The sequence below is a fragment of the Schistocerca cancellata genome, chromosome 2 (assembly GCF_023864275.1).
Source record: "Schistocerca cancellata isolate TAMUIC-IGC-003103 chromosome 2, iqSchCanc2.1, whole genome shotgun sequence".
NCBI lineage: Eukaryota > Metazoa > Arthropoda > Insecta > Orthoptera > Acrididae > Schistocerca > Schistocerca cancellata.
The window spans coordinates 689,322,067-689,341,153 of record NC_064627.1 but is presented as its reverse complement, the minus strand read 5'-3'; the positions used below and the strand labels follow the sequence as shown (position 1 = coordinate 689,341,153).

Here is a 19,087-nt window from a genome sequence, read left to right as displayed (position 1 = left end):
TGTTTAATGTGTAACTTCCAGAAGTTTCATAGTTGTATGTCCAGTAGTTATTATTCAGTGCTGTGTTGACATTGTGTCACACAGTTTGTGAATTTAGAGATGACAGAGTTAGAGGAACAATGCGTCTGCATTAAGTTTTCCATGAAACTCAAGGAAAACTTTACAGAGACACACAAAATGATTCACAAACCCTACGGTACCGAGTGCTTAAACCACACTCATTGTTACAAATGGTTCAAACAGTTTAAAAATGGCTGGGTGAAAGTTAAAGATGACCCTCGTTCAGGACGCCCTTTGACATCTACTGCCGAAGCTCATGTTGGGAACATCAATGAAATTGTGCATGCCAATCAGAGACTGACTACCAATGAGATTGCAGAAGACTATAACATTGCAGTTGGATTGTGTCCTGAAATTCTGATACAGCATCTTGGAGTCCATTGTGTTGCTGCCGAGTTCCTGCTACGGTTCATTAGTCAAGACCAGAAAGACCTTCACCTCGCATTCTGTGAAGAGCTTTTGGATCATGCAACTGAGAGACCTGGGCCCTGTGGACTCTTTTTCATTTTCAAAGTTGAAAATTGCATTGAAAGGACAAGTGTTTGCAACGGCAGACAGGATAAAAGAAAATTCGCAGATGGCACTTTACCTGATGCAGCAAGAGGCATACCAAGACTGCTTTGCTGAAGTGAAAATGGGATTGGAACAGTGTGTCAATTGTGGAGGTGAGTATTTTGAAGGAGACTATACACAATGTGCAAAAGGTAGGCATAGAAAAGTTTTGTGGACAACGTTCCAGAATTTTTTGAATAGATCTCGTATTCTACACATTGAATCATAAGAGGCTTCGCAGACACTTATGGGGGAAATAGAAATGGCAGAGTGATGTAGGAAGGAGACAGACATTACAGAATCAAAGTGAAGTCCTTGAAGGAGTTCTATACATTTTGGAAAAAGATGAGAATTGCATGGGGCCAAGTTGGGACTGCAAAGAAGGCAATCAGTGGCAGTGAATCCAAGGCATCAAATTGTTGCACATATCACAGCGCTCATGTGTCGTCTGACATTTCATGCTGAAGTAGAGGGTGGTCCATATAGATTTCAGTCGGAGCCAAGATGTATGCAGTTAGAAACTAGACTGTAGCATGCTGTTTCTCGTGCACCAATGTAGTTACACTACGCACCACCAAGTGACACACTACAATTCGGAGCCCTCTAGTGGCAAAAGGTTGCAACTTCTGTCAGTGATGTGGGAAAATCAACTGAGAAATAAGCATGATATGTAAGACCTCAACTGGAATTGAGAACAGAATGGAAAAATTCGGAGGCATTAATTTTCTGCACACCCTTGTATGTAATGTCACTGACAGTATAGTTTTGACTTCATGTGCCAAGAGTGCTGCTGTCATCATGTAACGAGGTGGCACGTGAGCTTAAGTAGGTATGTGAATCAATCCTGCAGGTCACCAGAGGCTGCCCACATCGTAGCTAGTGTGGGTCATTGAACAAAAGCATCCCTTTGAACACCTTCTAGCAACCCTTTGTCTTGACATTATCCTGTGACTTCCTCTGTTTTTTTTTTTCAGTAGCATACTATTTTCCCCTTTACAAGCATGACTCATTAGCACTACACATCTAATTCTACATCTATACTCTGCAAACCACTGTGAAGCGCATGGCAAAGGACAGCCTATTGTACCAGTTATTTGGTTTTTTTCCCTGTTCCATTCATGCATGTAAGGTGGGAAGAATGATTGATTGAATCTCTCTGTGTGTGCTGTAATTATTCTAATCATATCCTCACCATACCTATGCAGGAGATAATACGTAGGGGATACTAGTAAATTCCTAGACCCATCAGTTAAATCTAGTTCTTGAAACTATGTTAATTGGCTTTCTATGGGTACTTGACATGTATCTTCAAGAGTCAGCCAGTTCAGTTCCTTCAGTATGGATCAAACAAACTTGTGACCATTCGTGCTGCTCTTTTATGTGTATCTTCAATATTCCCTGTTAGTCCTGTTTGGTACAGGTCTCACACATTTGAGCAATATTCTCGAATGAGTTATATGAGTGATTTGTAAGCAATCTCCTTTATAGAGTGATTGTGCTTGTCCAGTATATTATCAAGAAACTGAAGTCTTACCACCTGCTTTACCCATGACTAAGCCTGTGTGATCATTTCTTTCCATATACCCACAAAGTTTTACACCCAGGTATTTGTATGAGTTTGCCGATTCCAAACAGTGGCTCATTGATATTATAGTTATAAGAAATGTTTTTGTTTGTTTTTTGAAGTGCACAATGTTACATTTTTGAACATTTAAAGCAAGTTGCCAATCTCTGCACCACATGGAAATCTTATCAAGATCTGACTTAATATTTATGCAGCTTCTTTCAGACAGTGCTTGGTTTCAAATAACTGCATCATCTACAAAAAGTCTGTGATTACTGTTAAGATCATCAATATATAACGTGAACAACAAAGGTCCCAACACATTTTCCTGGGGCACACCGGAAGTTACTTCTACATCTGATGCTGACTCTCCATCCAAGATAACATGCTGTATCCTCCATACCAAAAAGCCCTCAATCCGGTCACAAATTTCACTTGATACCTCATGTAATCAAATTTTTGACAATAAGTGTAGGTGTGGCACCGAGTCAAATGCTTTTTGGAAATCAATAAATACTGCATCTACCTGACTGCCTTGATCAAAGCTATCAGTATTCATGCAAGAAAATTGTAAATTGGGTTTCTCATCATCGATGTTTTCGGGATCCATGCGGGTTGACACTGAGGAGGTCATTCAGTTCAAGATACTTCATTATGTTTGAGCTCAGAATATGTTCTAAAATTCTGCAACAAATTGATGTCAAGGATATTGGACAGTAGTTTTGTGGATTGCCCGTACTATCCTTCTTGTAGACAGGTGTGATCTGCACGTCTTTCTAAGAACTGGACATAGTTTTTGGTCATGGGATATACAGTAGATTACAGTTACCAGAGAGGCCACTCGGCCGCAAATTCAGCATAGAGTCTGATATGGATTCCATCTGGTTCTAAAGCTTTGTTGTTTTAACGATTGCAGCTGTTTCTCAGCACTGCAGACACTAATACTTATTTCATTCAATTTTTCAGTGGTATGAGAATTAAATTGGGACAGTTCTCCTGGGGTTTCCTTTGTATAGGTACATTTGAAAATGGAGTTAAGAATTTCAACTTTTTCTTTGTTGTCCTCTATTTCAGTTCCTGTCTTGCTCATTAGGAACTGGACACTAACTTTGGTGCCACTAGCAGCCTTTACATATGACCAGAATTTCTTTGGGTTTTGTGAAGTATCATTTGACAGTATTCTGCTTTGTTGGTCATTGAAGGCAATATATCATGTGAGAAAGGTGCAAGTTGACTTTGACTGATGTTTTTGGAATCCATGCTGGCTGTCTAAAAACACTCAACTTTACCTTGCCAGATGATAGCCAGATCTTCACCTTTTTTTGGGCAGTGGTGAATCCATGTTTTGACACTCCTTGCTTGGTCCTTTTCCTCGGCATAACAGTGTTACACTCAGCACTCATCCATGATTATTAGGTGACTAAAAAAGTTGCGTCAATTAGCTTGACCCAGCTGCAGCATTTACACTGTTGTCATGGTTCAGATGAATTTTTGAGCAGGTGTATACAGTCACAGAATATATTGTGCTGCGACATTTGTCATGTTCAAGGTGTAAAAAACTGATCTAAAATTGATTTTCATTTTTTCCTCTATCACTATAATTGTGATACGCTAATCTTCAAACACCATCATTTTCACTTCTCTAGTGGTTACCGGTTCTTCACGGGTCTGCCACTTGCTTGTTTGCCATTCAGATTTGTTTGACTTTACTGGAAGTATCTTCACCACCGATTCAACACATTATATAAGGGTATATTGTGGCTGTATGCTTCCTCCAACTCAGCTATGTCCATTGCACCATTATTCCACTTCAAATACAGAAAACAAATTAGTGCTTGGCTCTACAATGGGTTGGGTATTTTGTTCTGACTCGTACAGCACCATGCTGCTGTACTGAGGTCAGGAATTTCTGTGTGTCCAGGACTGTAGGCATGTATGTGCAAACTAACAAAAATTAATAATTTAACTTTTTCTTTTTTTTCCTCTCATACTAATATATTATGCAAGTTACTGCTGGCAGAGAATAAATCGTAAACTGATCTACATGAAGAGAAATACTCAGAAAAGGGGAACATGAAACATGGAGTACCATATATTTCAGTACTGAGTTTGCTTTTATTCTTAATTTAATGCTATTATGTTTGTTGATGATACAACCATATTAATCTAGGGCCCAAACACAGCCACACCAGATGTGGCCCAACAGTTATTAAATACGCATTCAAATGGATCATGGTGAGCATCTAAAGTCTTAATCTTGGAAAGATGCACATAATCCTGTTCGAACAGATAAGAGCAAATTGTTGGTATCAAAAAACAGACATTAAGAGTTGTCAAGTAAGTGAAACACTGCAAAAATCCTTGGCATTCAAGTTGATGACTAGCTAAAATTGAGTCATCACTCAGATAAACAAATAAAACACTTCAGTTTGGTATATTTGCATACAGAAGTATCTCACATTCATAACCAGAAGACTAGGTCTTGCCTTCTTCCACTCCCTATTATCTTTTTGGATGTGCAGCTAAAGCAGGTAATATGAAAATTGTGTAATGTATATAATAACTGTACATCTTGAAGTCTCTTCAGGGACGTGGAATGCTTCTATTTCCCAAGTATCTTTACTCCTTAATGCTATTAGTTTTCTCATAAGACAAGTTACTTTTAGACAAACTGTGATTGACACAACTGCAGTGTATAACACAAATATAATGTTCATATATCTTTTGTTGTCTTGTCAAGGGCTGTGAGAGGAGCTCCATATTATAGCATGTTGCTTTTTCTGTGGATCATTTGCAGGTTTTGTAAAATGATATGGAACAAATCAGTTTAAGGACTACATCTAAGTGATTTGTTTGTGAATATGGCTACATGCTGGCTATTTTTAGGTTGCTAAATACAACACGGGCTTCAATTTAATAAAAATGAACATATTAGTGTTTAATGCTACTCGTGTAAATAGTAGTAATTTTTTTAGCTACATGTGCTAACAATTTTGGGAAAATTTTAAAAAATGTGGCTAATACTACTTATGTAAATAATAGTACACTTTATATATCTAAAAACAAAGATGATGTGACTTACCAAATGAAAGTGCTGGCAGGTCGACAGACACACAAACTAACACAAACATACACACAAAATTCAAGCTTTCGCAACAAACTGTTGCCTCATCAGGAAAGAGGGAAGGAGAGGGAAAGACGAAAGGATGTGGGTTTTAAAGGAGAGGGTAAGGAGTCATTCCAGTCCCGGGAGCGGAAAGACTTACCTTAGGGGGAAAAAAGGACGGGTACACACTCGCACACACACACATATCCATCCACACATATATGTGATATATGTGATATATGTGATATATGTGTGGATGGATATGTGTGTGTGTGCGAGTGTGTACCCGTCCTTTTTTCCCCCTAAGGTAAGTCTTTCCGCTCCCGGGACTGGAATGACTCCTTACCCTCTCCTTTAAAACCCACATCCTTTCGTCTTTCCCTCTCCTTCCCTCTCCTTCCCTCTTTCCTGATGAGGCAACAGTTTGTTGCGAAAGCTTGAATTTTGTGTGTATGTTTGTGTTAGTTTGTGTGTCTGTCGACCTGCCAGCACTTTCATTTGGTAAGTCACATCATCTTTGTTTTTAGATATATTTTTCCTTCGTGGAATGTTTCCTATTATAACCATAGTACACTTTATCTTAGATATGCGTGCTACAAGTTTTGAGAAAATTTTTGAGAAGTTCGCGGCTTTGAACTCTTCTTCTTTTTGACAGCTTTAGTAACGATTAAAACAAATCATTTTTTCTTCTAGTATTATACCTGTTGGCATCACTGTTTTTTCTCAAATTGTGTTGAATTATTTATGCTGGAGTTTATTAGTGAATAAACATGTTGTGAAGGAGTGGTAAAAAGATGATAGTTGGTGAATGTGACATTCTGTTCTTACTGCTTCTTTTTAAGGAGTCAGTATGTATTCTTTTTTAAGTTGTATGTGAGTGTGTAAATCTATACCATAAGACACTAATAAGCAGAACTAAGCAAAATATGTTAAAGATTGTAATGCTTTCAGCTTATCTAAAGGGAATAATATTGATATGGAGATTGCCCTGTGTTTGCCATAATCTCTCCATTGTCAGGTATCACCTCTTGCCATGGGCACTAGGCCTGCATTTAAAATTAAATTGACATTTATATTGGGGGTGTGCTGGAATTATGCAAAAAAATTTCAACTTTATAACTCCATAAACAGTTAATTACACGACTTAAAAAGAATGCCCAATTCTCTAAAGATTGCCTGAACTAGGTCGGAAGTAGAGTACTGCATTACATTGCTTAGCTGTGGCAGCTACCGACTGGGTCCATTGTCCAGCTCTGATGTTGACTTATTGTAGAATGTCCTAAAATTCATTTCTCATTCGCATAAAAACTTTGTTTCCCCTTCCATTTTTCATGTAGGACCACATAATCACCATTGCAGTTGATTGAGTGCATGAATTCTGCTCATCATTCCCCCCTATTTTACCATGAGTTTCTTTCCTCTCCTTTCTCCTCTTTTTAACAGTTTTTCACTCAGCTTCCATCACCAATGTCCCTTGTGAGAGTCTCACATTCCATGTGCTTCAAAACTAACATTCCTTCCCAAGGTCTCCGATCAGCAGCCTAACAAATTGTATAAGTGTCACTTTGTTGCTCTCTGCATGGTGCACAATGCCATTTACTCATAACTGCATAAGAATACATTGAAGTGTGGCCGAGAGGAATGCAGCATTGGGGGAAAAAAAAAAAAAAAAAAAGGGTCCCTCTGTCCGTGTGTGTTGCCAGCAGCGTAGCGAAATGAGTCTGATCGCCTGGAGTTTCAGCCTGCCTGTCAGCAGGGACTAGCGACCCTTGCAAACACTAGTGCTAGACATCCATAGAAGGTCAATTTCTTGTCCGTACATTGAAAGATGTGGATTTGTTTTCGCATAATTAGCAATAGTTGTTTGAGTGGCTCAGTAATATATTTCTCCTGGTTCAAGTTTTTATCAACATCGCGTACAAAGAATTGCATCTTTCCACTTAATTCTTTGTCTCCTGTTCTTTTGCAGCATTACGAGGCATGTCCAGAAAGTAAGTACTGTTTCGTTCTATCACCACTGTGGCACTAATGTTGCAGTTCTGCACATTCACACTTGTCTCTCAGGTTCATTTGTGTTTCCAGTGTCACCATTACCGCTGGACTGTGTTGAGTTTACATTTGTTAGTGATCATTCAGAATGTTAAAGACAATCTCTGAGCCCACCGTCTGTGAAGTGCGTTCAGTAATACAGTTTTTGAACTGCCAGCTTGTTGAGACGTATGACGAAAATGTAAAAACTGATGGAATGGTGAGAAAGTGGGTGAGACAGTTCAATGATGGATGAACCAGTGCTCATGACAAAACACGGAGTGGATGGCCTTATGTTGTAAAAAAAATGGTTTGGCTGACCAAGCAAATGAAAATTCAGGAAAACGGATGGTTCACAATAAGAATGCTTTGTGATGAGTTCCCTGAAATTCAAAAACTGTTTTGTATGGGACTGTCACAAATCGCTTAAATTTTCACAAATTGTGTTCCCATTGGGTTCCAAAAATGCATATGGATGTCCCCAAAACAAAGTGACTTTGCAGCACTTTGACATTTCTTACTCGATTCAGTGATTTAGGAAATGAATTCGTAAAAAGAATTATGAAGCCCAGCATATGAAGAGAGATAGTCAGCTTACCTATGGACATGTTTCATTATGCTGTGCAGAATGCAGTCCTGCACTTTCAGACTCTTCTGGACACTGATGGGCACCATATTGAGCTCCTTTTGTAGCAGTAATTGTACTGGTATGTAATGGTATGATGTACTGTAGCAGCACATGAAAAGTGTTTCGATTGAACTAATTCTGCATTATTTCTCTTCCCCATGCCCTTGACATTAATGCTACCGAGTTTGGTCCTCATATGGTAATTAGTTTCTGTATTATAATGTGTTAAATAGGGAAAGTTTAATTATAACCACCCATTAGTTGGAACAATACATAAAAGGCAGTATGCGCATCGGCTATCAACATGGCAGTAAAATTACGTGGACACGTGGCCATATGAATCAACAGAAATTGTAGAGTGGAGTCCATAACCACTCCCTGTGTCACAGATATATCATCCATTGTCTAGTCTTGAAACAAGAATTTGCAAGCAATTCAGCTCTGCAGTATGTTGGTATGATGAGCTTTTTGTGACGCATGCCAGTGGTGACAGCAGGGAATGAAGAGGTAACCACTATTGCCACCACTTGGTGATGAATGCGAAGCGGGGAAAATATACCACAGTGCAGATACCATACACAGACCACACTATAATCTGACTAATTGTTGGGGTGCTTGCGTTAATAACATACAGAAGTAACATTGTGTAATGAAAGTGTGTTACAGTGGCCTTCAAGAGTGGTATTTATTTGTAACACTGTATATTACATTAAATTAAGACCACAGCTCAAGGTCAAACAATCAACGGTTCACTTTATAATGACTACTGCAGCGCCACTCAGTGTCAGCTCGTGAAGACTGTCATCTATGGTAAGTGTCATGAAAATTTCTGAATTGTACCAGGGAGTTGAAAACAGTACTATGGTATCAGGCCTCAAGAACACTTAGACTATAGCTAGGTATTGGCCCTTGGGACTTAGTGAAAACATCAGTGTGGCCCTTAGGCTAAAATGTTTAGAGGCCCCTGATTTAGATTCAAGTACTGAAGATTCCCATTTGCACCTGCAGCAGGTAGCAATGTTTATTGCCTGGGGTGCAATCATGTAGCCTAAATGTTAGCTAACAGCATTACGTATTTATTTATTTATTTGTTTTTACTGTGAACTTTATTTGTTTGAAAGCATAATTATGACTGTTGTCTGTTATAGGTGTTTGTAGATGGTACAGTGAATGAAGGGAAGTCATTCAGTATTCCTGCTGTGCTCATTATGTTAGCACAGTTACTTGAAACTGCCAGGTGGAATATTTCAACTTACACACCGCAGTTGGCAACTGTTCGACAAGAAACTATTGCCATCATTAATGTACTTTTGAATGAAAATTCCACTGACATTGAAGAGGGTAAGGTCCTTTCTGTATTCTGGTTTTAATAGGTATATTTTATTTAATCTTGCATAAAAGGGACATAAAATTGAAATTATTGATTTCAGTATTATGAAAAGGCTAAATTGCTGCTCACCATATAGTGTAGATGTTGAATAACATACAGGCAGAACAAAAAGACTGCTAAACTAGTATGCTTTTGGCCAAAAGGCCTTCTTCTGAATTAGGCAACATACACACAAGCATTCACACGTAAACAACTTACACACGCATGACCACTGTCCCTGGCCAGATTGTGAGCAACAGTGCGTGATGGGAGAAGCAATCTGGGTGGTGGATGTAAGGAGGGGCCTGGGATGGGAAAGGAGGAGATATGGCAGTGTTGGGGGGAGTAAAGTGCTGCTTGTGGGAGCATGCAGGGATGGTGGTGACAGGACTGGGCAGCTAAGTGCAGTAAGGAGGGTAGAGAAGTAGAGGAGGAGAAAAAAGGCTAGTCTGTGGCTGCATTTGTGGAATAGAAGTCTGTGTAGTGCTGGAGTGGGAGCTGCGAAGGGAATATGTGGGTGAAGGAAAGGTTTGTGGCAGGGGGGTTATGGGAATGTAGGATACATCACATAATGGATCTGTGCCCTATCCATCTGCACCTGTACAGAAAAGTTTCCGTATCTCTAACCAGAACTCAGCCCCACATACTATTCCAACATTGTTGCCTGGCTCATGGGACACCCCCAAATGGCTTACCATCAAACTACCTATCTCCGGCTGCAACCTCTCCTTCCACAGTGACCTCCATCTGGACAGATTCTGCCAGATATGGGCTGACCAATTTAGTACTGCAAGATCATGTAAAGCAGGTCTGAACCTCTTTGAAATACCTCCTCTCCATGCATCAAATCCTGCACTGCAATCCCAATTCCTGTATCCCATCTCTCACACTGAAATTCTTGCCCTCAGAAAACTAGAGCTGCATGCAAATTGCCACCTCAAAAAACCTCTCCAACCTCTTCAATTCCTACCCCCATCTTGAACTACAACTATTCACCAACTCTACAACAGCCTCCAAACCTCCCCACATCCCCTCATATCAGACAAATGCTGCCTTGCAGGCCTGATACATTCACCACACCTCCAGAAACTCCATTCCATACCCACACAAAATACAGAACCTAAACAGACCCGAAACACAGTCCTGAACCTTGCCTCCAATAGCCTTAGTGTCATAGAAGTATCAGTCATTTCCAAAGGCCATACATTTTCCCCATTTCCAAGTTCAATCATGCTGGACGTGTTAAAGATCTTATCTCCTTCTCCCTGTCCCTACAGCAGAAACACATTTTTGTCATCATCCCTATCAATCAGACTCAACTATCAATCAGACTGAACCCTGCCTGACTCATTTCACACCTCCACCCAAGTGTGATCCACCATCACTGCCTCGAAACCATCCCCTGTTAACATTACAGAATTCATTAACCTCAAACCTTGCCTCACCGTCATTCCCAGAATTTCTCAACATGCAAGCTAACCTTACATCCGCAGAAAGAACCACAATACACCACTTAAAAACTGATCCTGACCTTATAATCCTACCTGCTGACAAAGACTCTACCATTGTGCTTTTGAACCACAGGGATTCCCTGGAGGAAGGGCACTGCCAGCATCCACATACAAACTCTGCCAAGTGATCTCTTTCCAGAAATCCAGCAGGATCTCCAGTCTCCCCTCAAATCCTTAGGCCCATCCCAGAACAGAATCTCTCCCCTAAGCAGCTTATCTTCCTCTCCCTCCCCCCCCCCCCCCCCCGCACCTCTCTCTCTCTCTCTCTCTCTCTCTCTCTCTCTCCCCCTCTATCTCTATCTCTCCATCCCTCCTTCCCTCCCCCCCTCTAACTCTTAACTAACTCCATTCCCCCCTCCATAACCCCCCTTTCCCCCCTACCACTCCCTACATCCCTACCTTCTACATGCTTCCTGAAGACCAGCAACCCAGACAACCAAGATACCCCATTGTGGCCAGTTACTGTGCCCCCCACTGAGAGATTTCTGCTCTCGTAAACCAACACCTTCATCATATTACCCATAGCCTATCCTCCTATAAAAAAAGACATCAACCATTTCCTCCACAGTTCCTGTTCCTTCGCCACACGATGCACTGTTTGTCATCATTGATGCCATCTCCCTTTACATAACATCCATGATGCCCAGGTCCTTGCCAGTGTTGAATACTGCCTTTCCCAATGCACATTGGATTACAAATCTGCAAACTCCTTCCTGGTCACCATGACCAACTATAACCTCACTCACTTCACTTTGAAGGCATCACCTACAAACAAATCCATGGTACAGCAATAGGCACTCGCATGGCACCATTCTATGCCCAGAATCCCAAATGCCTCCCCTGCTTCAAATTCAGTGATGACATCTTCGTGGTCTGGATCGAGAGTGAGGACACCCTATCCACTTTTTTCCAGAATTTCAACACCTTCTCTGACTTTTGCTTCACCTGGTCCTCCTCAAACCAACAACCACCTTCCTCATTGTTCACCTCCACCTCAAAGATGGCTACAGGAGTACTTCCATCCATATTAAGCCTACCAACCACCAGAGATACCTCCACTTTGACAGCTACCACCCATTCAATATCAAGAAGTCCCTTCCATACAGCTTAGCTACCCATGGCAATCACATCTGTAGAGATGAGCAGTCCCTCTCCATCTCCAAATATACTAAACATCTCACTAAGGCTTTCATAGACTGAAATTAACCCACTGACCTTCCAGAAACAGATCTCCATTGCCTTATCTCTCCAGCCACACACCACCCACGAGAGTCCCACCATACGGGTACAAAGGAGCATTCTACTTATGACTTTACACCCCCCAGGACTGCGGCAACTGGATCACATTCTGTACCAGGGCTTAGACTACCTCTCACTATGCCCTGGAATGAGGAATGCTCTACTAAGCTGCAATTTATGTGCTGCATTGTATGTGGGCATGATAACCAATAAGTTTGCTGCATGAATGGCTACCGAGAAATTGTGGCCAGGAGACAGCTGGACCACCCACTTGTTAAGCATGCTGCCCAATGTAATGTTCTTCACTTCAGTGACTGCTTCACGCCTCTGCCATCTGGATTCTTCATTCCAGCACTGGCTTTTCTGAATTGTTCAGGTGAGAAGTCTCACTGCAATACAGTCTAATTCCACCGATGCCCCTGCAGTCTTCTTCCCCTCCTCTACTTCTCTTCGTTCTGACTCTGCTCCTGTAACCCCCCCCCCCTCCCCTCTGGTCTAGCTCCTAACATGCTTTCACGAGCAACACTTTACCATCCCCACCAACCCCCTACCCCAGTATCTCTCCCCAACCTCGCCTCAGGTTCCTCCTTACCTCCACCATGCAGATTGCTTCTCCCAACATGTACAGTTGCTTGCATCACAGCCTTTACTCAGTGACCAGAGACAATATTCATGTGTGTGTGTGTTGTGCTTATGTGAATGTGTGTGTGTATGTGTGTGTGTGTGTGTGTGTGTGTGTGTGTGTGTGTTTTTGTGTAATTTAGGAGGAGGTCTTATGGCCAAAAGCTTGCATGTTTAGCAGTCTGTATGTTGTGCCTGTCTGCAACTCAGCATCTTCTCTACATGGTATGTAGCAATCTATCCTTTTCATAATACTGTTGTTATTCTGTCCTGAATTTTCCATTGTTTAAATTATTGATTCCAGTAGGCCAAATTGTAAATGTCAGTATTGAATTTAGACTACTGTGTAAGCTGGCTTTTAGAATTCCTGCCATTATTAAAATTTTGAATAGAAATAAAATTTTGAGTTGACTAATTGATGATTATCCTGATACGATATTTGATAGACGGTTGATGATTTAAGGGGGGTAGAACATCAAATGGGCTGGCTTGCAGCAGAAGAGGCACCACAGAACATTTTAATTTCCACTGTCAACACTTTTACAAAGAAATTCATAAAACTTGGTCAGCATGACCAGGAAGGAGTCAGGATTAACATTCGTAGCAGTGGAAGTGCAAAAACATAATAAAATAATTTTTTTTACTTGTGAAATTTCATCATTTTTTTTCACTTACTGTTGGCTGCATTTGTTGCTATAGCTACATTTTTCTTCATAAGTAAGAGAGATTCTTCGATGAATTTTGCACAGCATACAAACCATACTTACAGGTGTATGAAACTCTAGAATTTATTTAATTTATGAAAAAATGACTGAGCTGTTACATTTTAAACTTCATGTTCAGAAAAACCTCAAATTTTATAGTTAATTATCCCAATTTTTACCACAGTTTTTAATAGATTTGGAAAATTCTTGAGTTTCGTACACTTGTAAGTATGGTTTGTATGCTGTGCAAAATTCATCGAAGAATCTCTCTTACTTATGAAGAAAAGTGTACCTATAGCAACAAATCCAGCCAAATAGTAAGTGAAAAAATGATGACACTTCACATGTATGAGTGTGAATCCCTGAATCTTTCCTGGTCACACTGACAAAATTTTATTAATTTATTTGTAAAAGTATAGACAGTGGAAAGTAAAATGTCCTGTGGTGCCTCCCTTGCTCCAAATCGGGCCGTTTGACATCCAACCCCCCTTAAAGGAGAGCTCTTTCCTTGATGGCATGTCTTATTATTCCACAGTGGAGAAGTAGTTGTAGGAGGATTGTTCAGTTGTGAGTAATGGAATGGTTAGCTTTAATGATGTGTAAACTATTTGAATCTCATTGTACTTAAGTACTGTAGAAATATATATTCTGGCAAAAAACTGTAGTGTGAATGACAGGTTAATATCTTATTATATCATTTCTAATGTTCAGTATATTGTCGCAGTAATAATTCACTTGCAGTATGTAAGAGGATTGTATGTTGCACTCACTAGCAGATCAGATATTAGTATGACTGCAGACCAGCTGTCCACCTGGGTTAATGGCCACTGTCAAACTATGGCCAAGAGCGAAGGAGACCACCCTGTTGCACAATATGCAGCTGAACATAACATGATTGATTTCAATGGTTGCTTCACTACCAGAGCCATCTGGATCCTCCCCTGCACCATCAGCTTTTCCGAACTGTGCACATGGGAGTTATCCTTACAACACATTCTCCACTCCTGAAATTATCCCGGCCTCAACCTTCGGTAACATACTGTCCCCACAGTTTCCACCCCTCTGTCATGTCACCTCCTCCCTATTGTCAACTCCCACCCTCTGCCAGTGCTCCCACTCATCTTTCCCTGCTCCATTTCTTTTCTGCTCCCTGCCTCCCTCTCCCACTCACTGTCCCACAATCTCCCAACGCTGCACCTGTTGCCAGTCTAATCTCTACACACGCTGCCAGACAACGCTCTTCTCTCCCCCCATCTGTACACTACTCTCCCCCATCCCCACCCCCTCCAAATTGCTGCCTCCATTCCACGTGACAGTTGCATTCTTGTCCAAGCTGCTGGAAATGGTGGTCATGTGTGCTTGCTTGTATAAATGAATGTATGTATGTTTCACTTTCTTTTTCTGATGAAGGCTGTGGCCAAAAGCTAACATTTACATGCCTGTCTGCAACTTAATGTGTCATCTTTATGGTAAGTACAATCTATCCTTTACTTTCATGGTTGATATTCCAGACTGGAATTTCCATTGTTCAATTTTGACGGAAAGGTTACTTTTTTATTGACAAGTTTGATGAGATATTTTCACTATTGCATTAATGTCAGATGAATATTTTCATTGATTGTAACATATATTGCACTGATGTTCCAGAAATTTTAAAAAGCTGGCTTTCTCCAAAGCTAAAATCAATATTAAGACCAATAAATATCCCATATTTTAAGAAGTTGTTGGTGGAAGATGAATTTGTGGCTTGTGAGGGAAACCTGAGTTCAGCTCTTGTGGCAGCAATGCATGGAAAGATGGAAATTAGTTCATTAGCGGACATAATCAGAAAAAGCCCACAAAAAGATGTGTTACTCAAGGCGGCAGTGCTACAGGTAATGAATAAATCAATATACCTATTCCAGTTACTCTTTGCCTATAATTTTAGAACTTTTGCTTTTCTCAAAAATATTTTGGAGATAAAGGTAAAGGTTTGCTGTAAAATTTGTCAGAACCTATGTTTTCTATACACAAATAAATAGATGTTATAAATTCACTACTTTTCATTGATTCATTCATTATTTGAACCTCGCTGTGGAGGAGTACCTTCCGGAATATGTAAAAAGTTGAATACTTCTACAAACCGAAACATCTATTAGCACCTATGTTAATTATTAGACTGTTATTAAATTGTTGTAAGGTATTTGTGCATAGTCAGGCTACATTTAACAAACCAAAATTAAACAGTGTGCCCCCACTTTGAATAAAATTATTGCTTCCTCACATACATAGAATAGCTGCTGTTTGTCTATGCTTGCTAGCTCAGTTTATTATTGATCACTTCAGTGTCTATCATAGAAAATCAGTTATGTATGTACCATAGGACTATAGATCAGTTTGCAATGAACTTTGCTAATTGTTAGGCAGCTAACAGGAATCTGCAAACCTAGAATCTATATAATGTGATCATTTGTAAAATGAGTAGCTAATAATATAATTTTTTACTCGTATTCAAAATTTATAGTGTTTCTCAATTTGTTGCTATGTATCAGTGGAAACTTGCTGAAGACATTTGCACCAGAATACATACCGCTCTGAATTGTAGGCAAGGAGGCTAAGTCTCTATGAATATTATTTTTCTGTCCTGTACTGCGGTTGTGTAAATCTCAGTTCAGCTGTAATTCATTTTTACACTGAGGTGACAAAAGTCATGGAATAGCGGTATGCACATATACAGGTGATGGTAGGATTGTGTATATAAGGTATAAGAGGGCAGTGCATTGGTGTAGCTGTCATTTGTACTCAAGTGATTCATGTGAAAGGTTTCAGATGTGATTATCGCCACACGATGAGAATTAACAGGCTTTGAATGCGGAATGGTGGTAGGAGCTAGACGTATGGGACATTCCATTTTGGAAATCATTAGAGAATTCAGTATTCAGATCCACAGTGTCAACAGTGTGCTGAGAATACCAAATTTCAGGCATTACTTCTCACCATGGACAACACAGTGGCCGATAGCCTTCACTTAATGACGGAGAGCAGCAGCGTTTGCATTGAGCTGTTGGTGCAATGGGCAATGGCAGCAGATGATTGATGTGAGAGCCTTTGCTAACGGCACAACATCGCCTGCAGTGCCTCTTCTGGGATCGTGACCTTATCAGTTGGACCCTAGACGACTGTAAAACTGTGGCCTTGTCAGACTAGTCCCAATTTCAGTTGGTAAGAGCTAATAGTAGGGTTAGAGTGTGGTGCAGACCCCAGGAAGCCATGGATCCAAGTTGTGAATGAGGCACTGTGCAAGCTGGTGATGGCTCCATAATGGTGTGGGCAGTGTTCACATGGAATGGACGGAGTCCCCTGGTCCAACTGAACTGATTATTTACTGAAAACGGTTATGTTTGGCTGCTTGGAGAATATTCGCAACCTGTCATTCATCACCTGCATGTATGTGAATGTGTGTGGGCATATATTCAAGGGGAGAAAGGAGTGAAATCATAAGCCTTATGGAACTAAAAAAATAAAATTAAAAAAAATGAAAAATGGAAAAAATATAGCTTTACCATGAAATAAAAAAAAAAAAAAAAAAATAGTCAGTCTGTTCGAAAGTGAACATCTGTGAACTCAACATCTGCTGCTGGGTAACACTGAGTAATGTGTTCCTTTAGTTTCTTTACTGCAAAAATTGTAACATGCTTGGATCCTCCTTGACATGCTGTCTAGTTGGTGGCCAATACATGTTCAATGTGTTTCACTCTTCAACAATGGCTCTCTTGAACTCTGCCACTGTTTGAGGAGGTTCCCTGCAAGTTTGAACTAGTCTAGAGCATAGTGAATTGGGCTTACATCAGCATATGCCACAGGCCACTTCGTTCCATCGATTCCAGCATGTGGAGGAAAGTGTTCACGAAGTAAGTGCAGGGTGTTTGTGTATTGTCATCTTGAAAGATGGACAAATCACCAAAAGGCTGGAGATTTCTGTCTTGACACTTCACAGCCTCGAAATTACCCTCAGCAGTGTTGAGAAGTGTCTGATATGTGTAAGTATAGTAAAAAAGAAGAAAAAATGTTTTGACATGGTCTCTTTTTTTGGGGGGGGGGGGGGGTGCAACTACTATCATTTCCTCACTTGTATTGTGGTCGAGTATAATGACTTATCTGGAGACTAGAAATCTACTCTGTAGGAATCAGCATGGGTTTCGAAAAAGACGGTCATGTGAAACCCAGCTCGCGCTATTTGTCCACGAGACTCAGAGGGCCATAGATACGGGTTCACAGGTAGATGCCGTGTTTCGTGACTTCCGCAAGGCGTTCGATACAGTTCCCCACAGTCGTTTAATGAAGAAAGTAAGAGCATATGGACTATCAGACCAATTGTGTGATTGGATTGAGGAGTTCCTAGATAACAGGACGCAGCATGTCATTCTCAATGGAGAGAAGTCTTCCGAAGTAAGAGTGATTTCAGGTGTGCTGCAGGAGAGTGTCATAGGACCGTTGCTATTCACAATATACATAAATGACCTGGTGGATGACATCGGAAGTTCACTGAGGCTTTTTGCAGATGATGCTGTGGTGTATCGAGAGGTTGTAACAATGGAAAATTGTACTGAAATGCAGGAGGATCTGCAGCGAATTGACGCATGGTGCAGAGAATGGCAATTGAATCTCAATGTAGACAAGTGTAACGTGCTGAGAATACACAGAAAGATAGATCCTTTATCATTTAGCTACAAAATAGCAGGTCAGCAACTGGAAGCAGTTAATACCATAAATTATCTGGGAGTACACATTAGGAGTGATTTAAAATGGAATGATCATATAATGTTGATCGTCGGTAAAGCAGATGCCAGACTGAGATTCATTGGAAGAATCCTAAGGAAATGCAATCCGAAAACAAAGGAAGTAGGTTACAGTACGCTTGTTCGCCCACTGCTTGAATACTGCTCAGCAGTGTGGGATCCGTACCAGATAGGGTTGATAGAAGATATAGATAAGATCCAACGGAGAGCAGTGCGCTTCATTACAGGATCATTTAGTAATCGCGAAAGCGTTACGGAGATGATAGATAAACTCCAGTGGAAGACTCTGCAGGAGAGACGCTCAGTAGCTCGGTACGGGCTTTTGTCAAAGTTTCGAGAACATACCTTCACTGAAGAGTCAAGCAGTATGTTGCTCCCTCCTACGTATATCTCGTGAAGAGACCATGAGGATAAAATCAGAGAGATTAGAGCCCACACAGAGGCATACCGACAATCCTTCTTTCCACGAACAATACGAGACTGGAATAGAAGGGAGAACCGATAGAGGTACTCAAGGTACTCTCCGGCACACACCGTCAGGTGGCTTGCGGAGTATGGATGTAGATGTAGATGTAGATGTAGATGCAAATGTCTTCCCAGCAAGCCAAAGTTTCAAGTTAGGTACAGGAGAGAATCATTAGAGGATAAGTCTGGTGAATAGGGTGGGTGGGGACACATTCGCCATTGCTCTCACTGATGTGTGGCATGATGCATTATTTTGGTGAAAGAGCACTTTTTTGTATGCCAACCTTGGTCAGTCAATGCAAGTTTCACATGATCCAACATTGAAGCAGAATAGAATCAAGTTATGTTCCTGCCTTTCTTCACGTGAGGATTATTCCTTTGGAATCCCAGAAAACAGTGGCCATCAGCTTACCAACTGACTGAGGTGCCTAGAGTTCCAGCAATCTCACAAATTTTTACCCA

The 19,087-nt window shown here is 40.7% G+C and overlaps 1 protein-coding gene across 1 annotated transcript in view; it reads left to right on the top strand.

The window, feature by feature from the left end:
- LOC126162437 (uncharacterized) overlaps positions 1-19,087 on the top strand; it is an 89,230-nt gene that overhangs the window by 53,796 nt on the left and 16,347 nt on the right. Inside the window, exons 5-6 of the mRNA XM_049918946.1 lie at positions 9,087-9,279; positions 15,030-15,256. Coding sequence (XP_049774903.1) covers positions 9,087-9,279; positions 15,030-15,256 — 420 coding nt within the window. The remainder of the gene's footprint in view (positions 1-9,086; positions 9,280-15,029; positions 15,257-19,087) is intronic.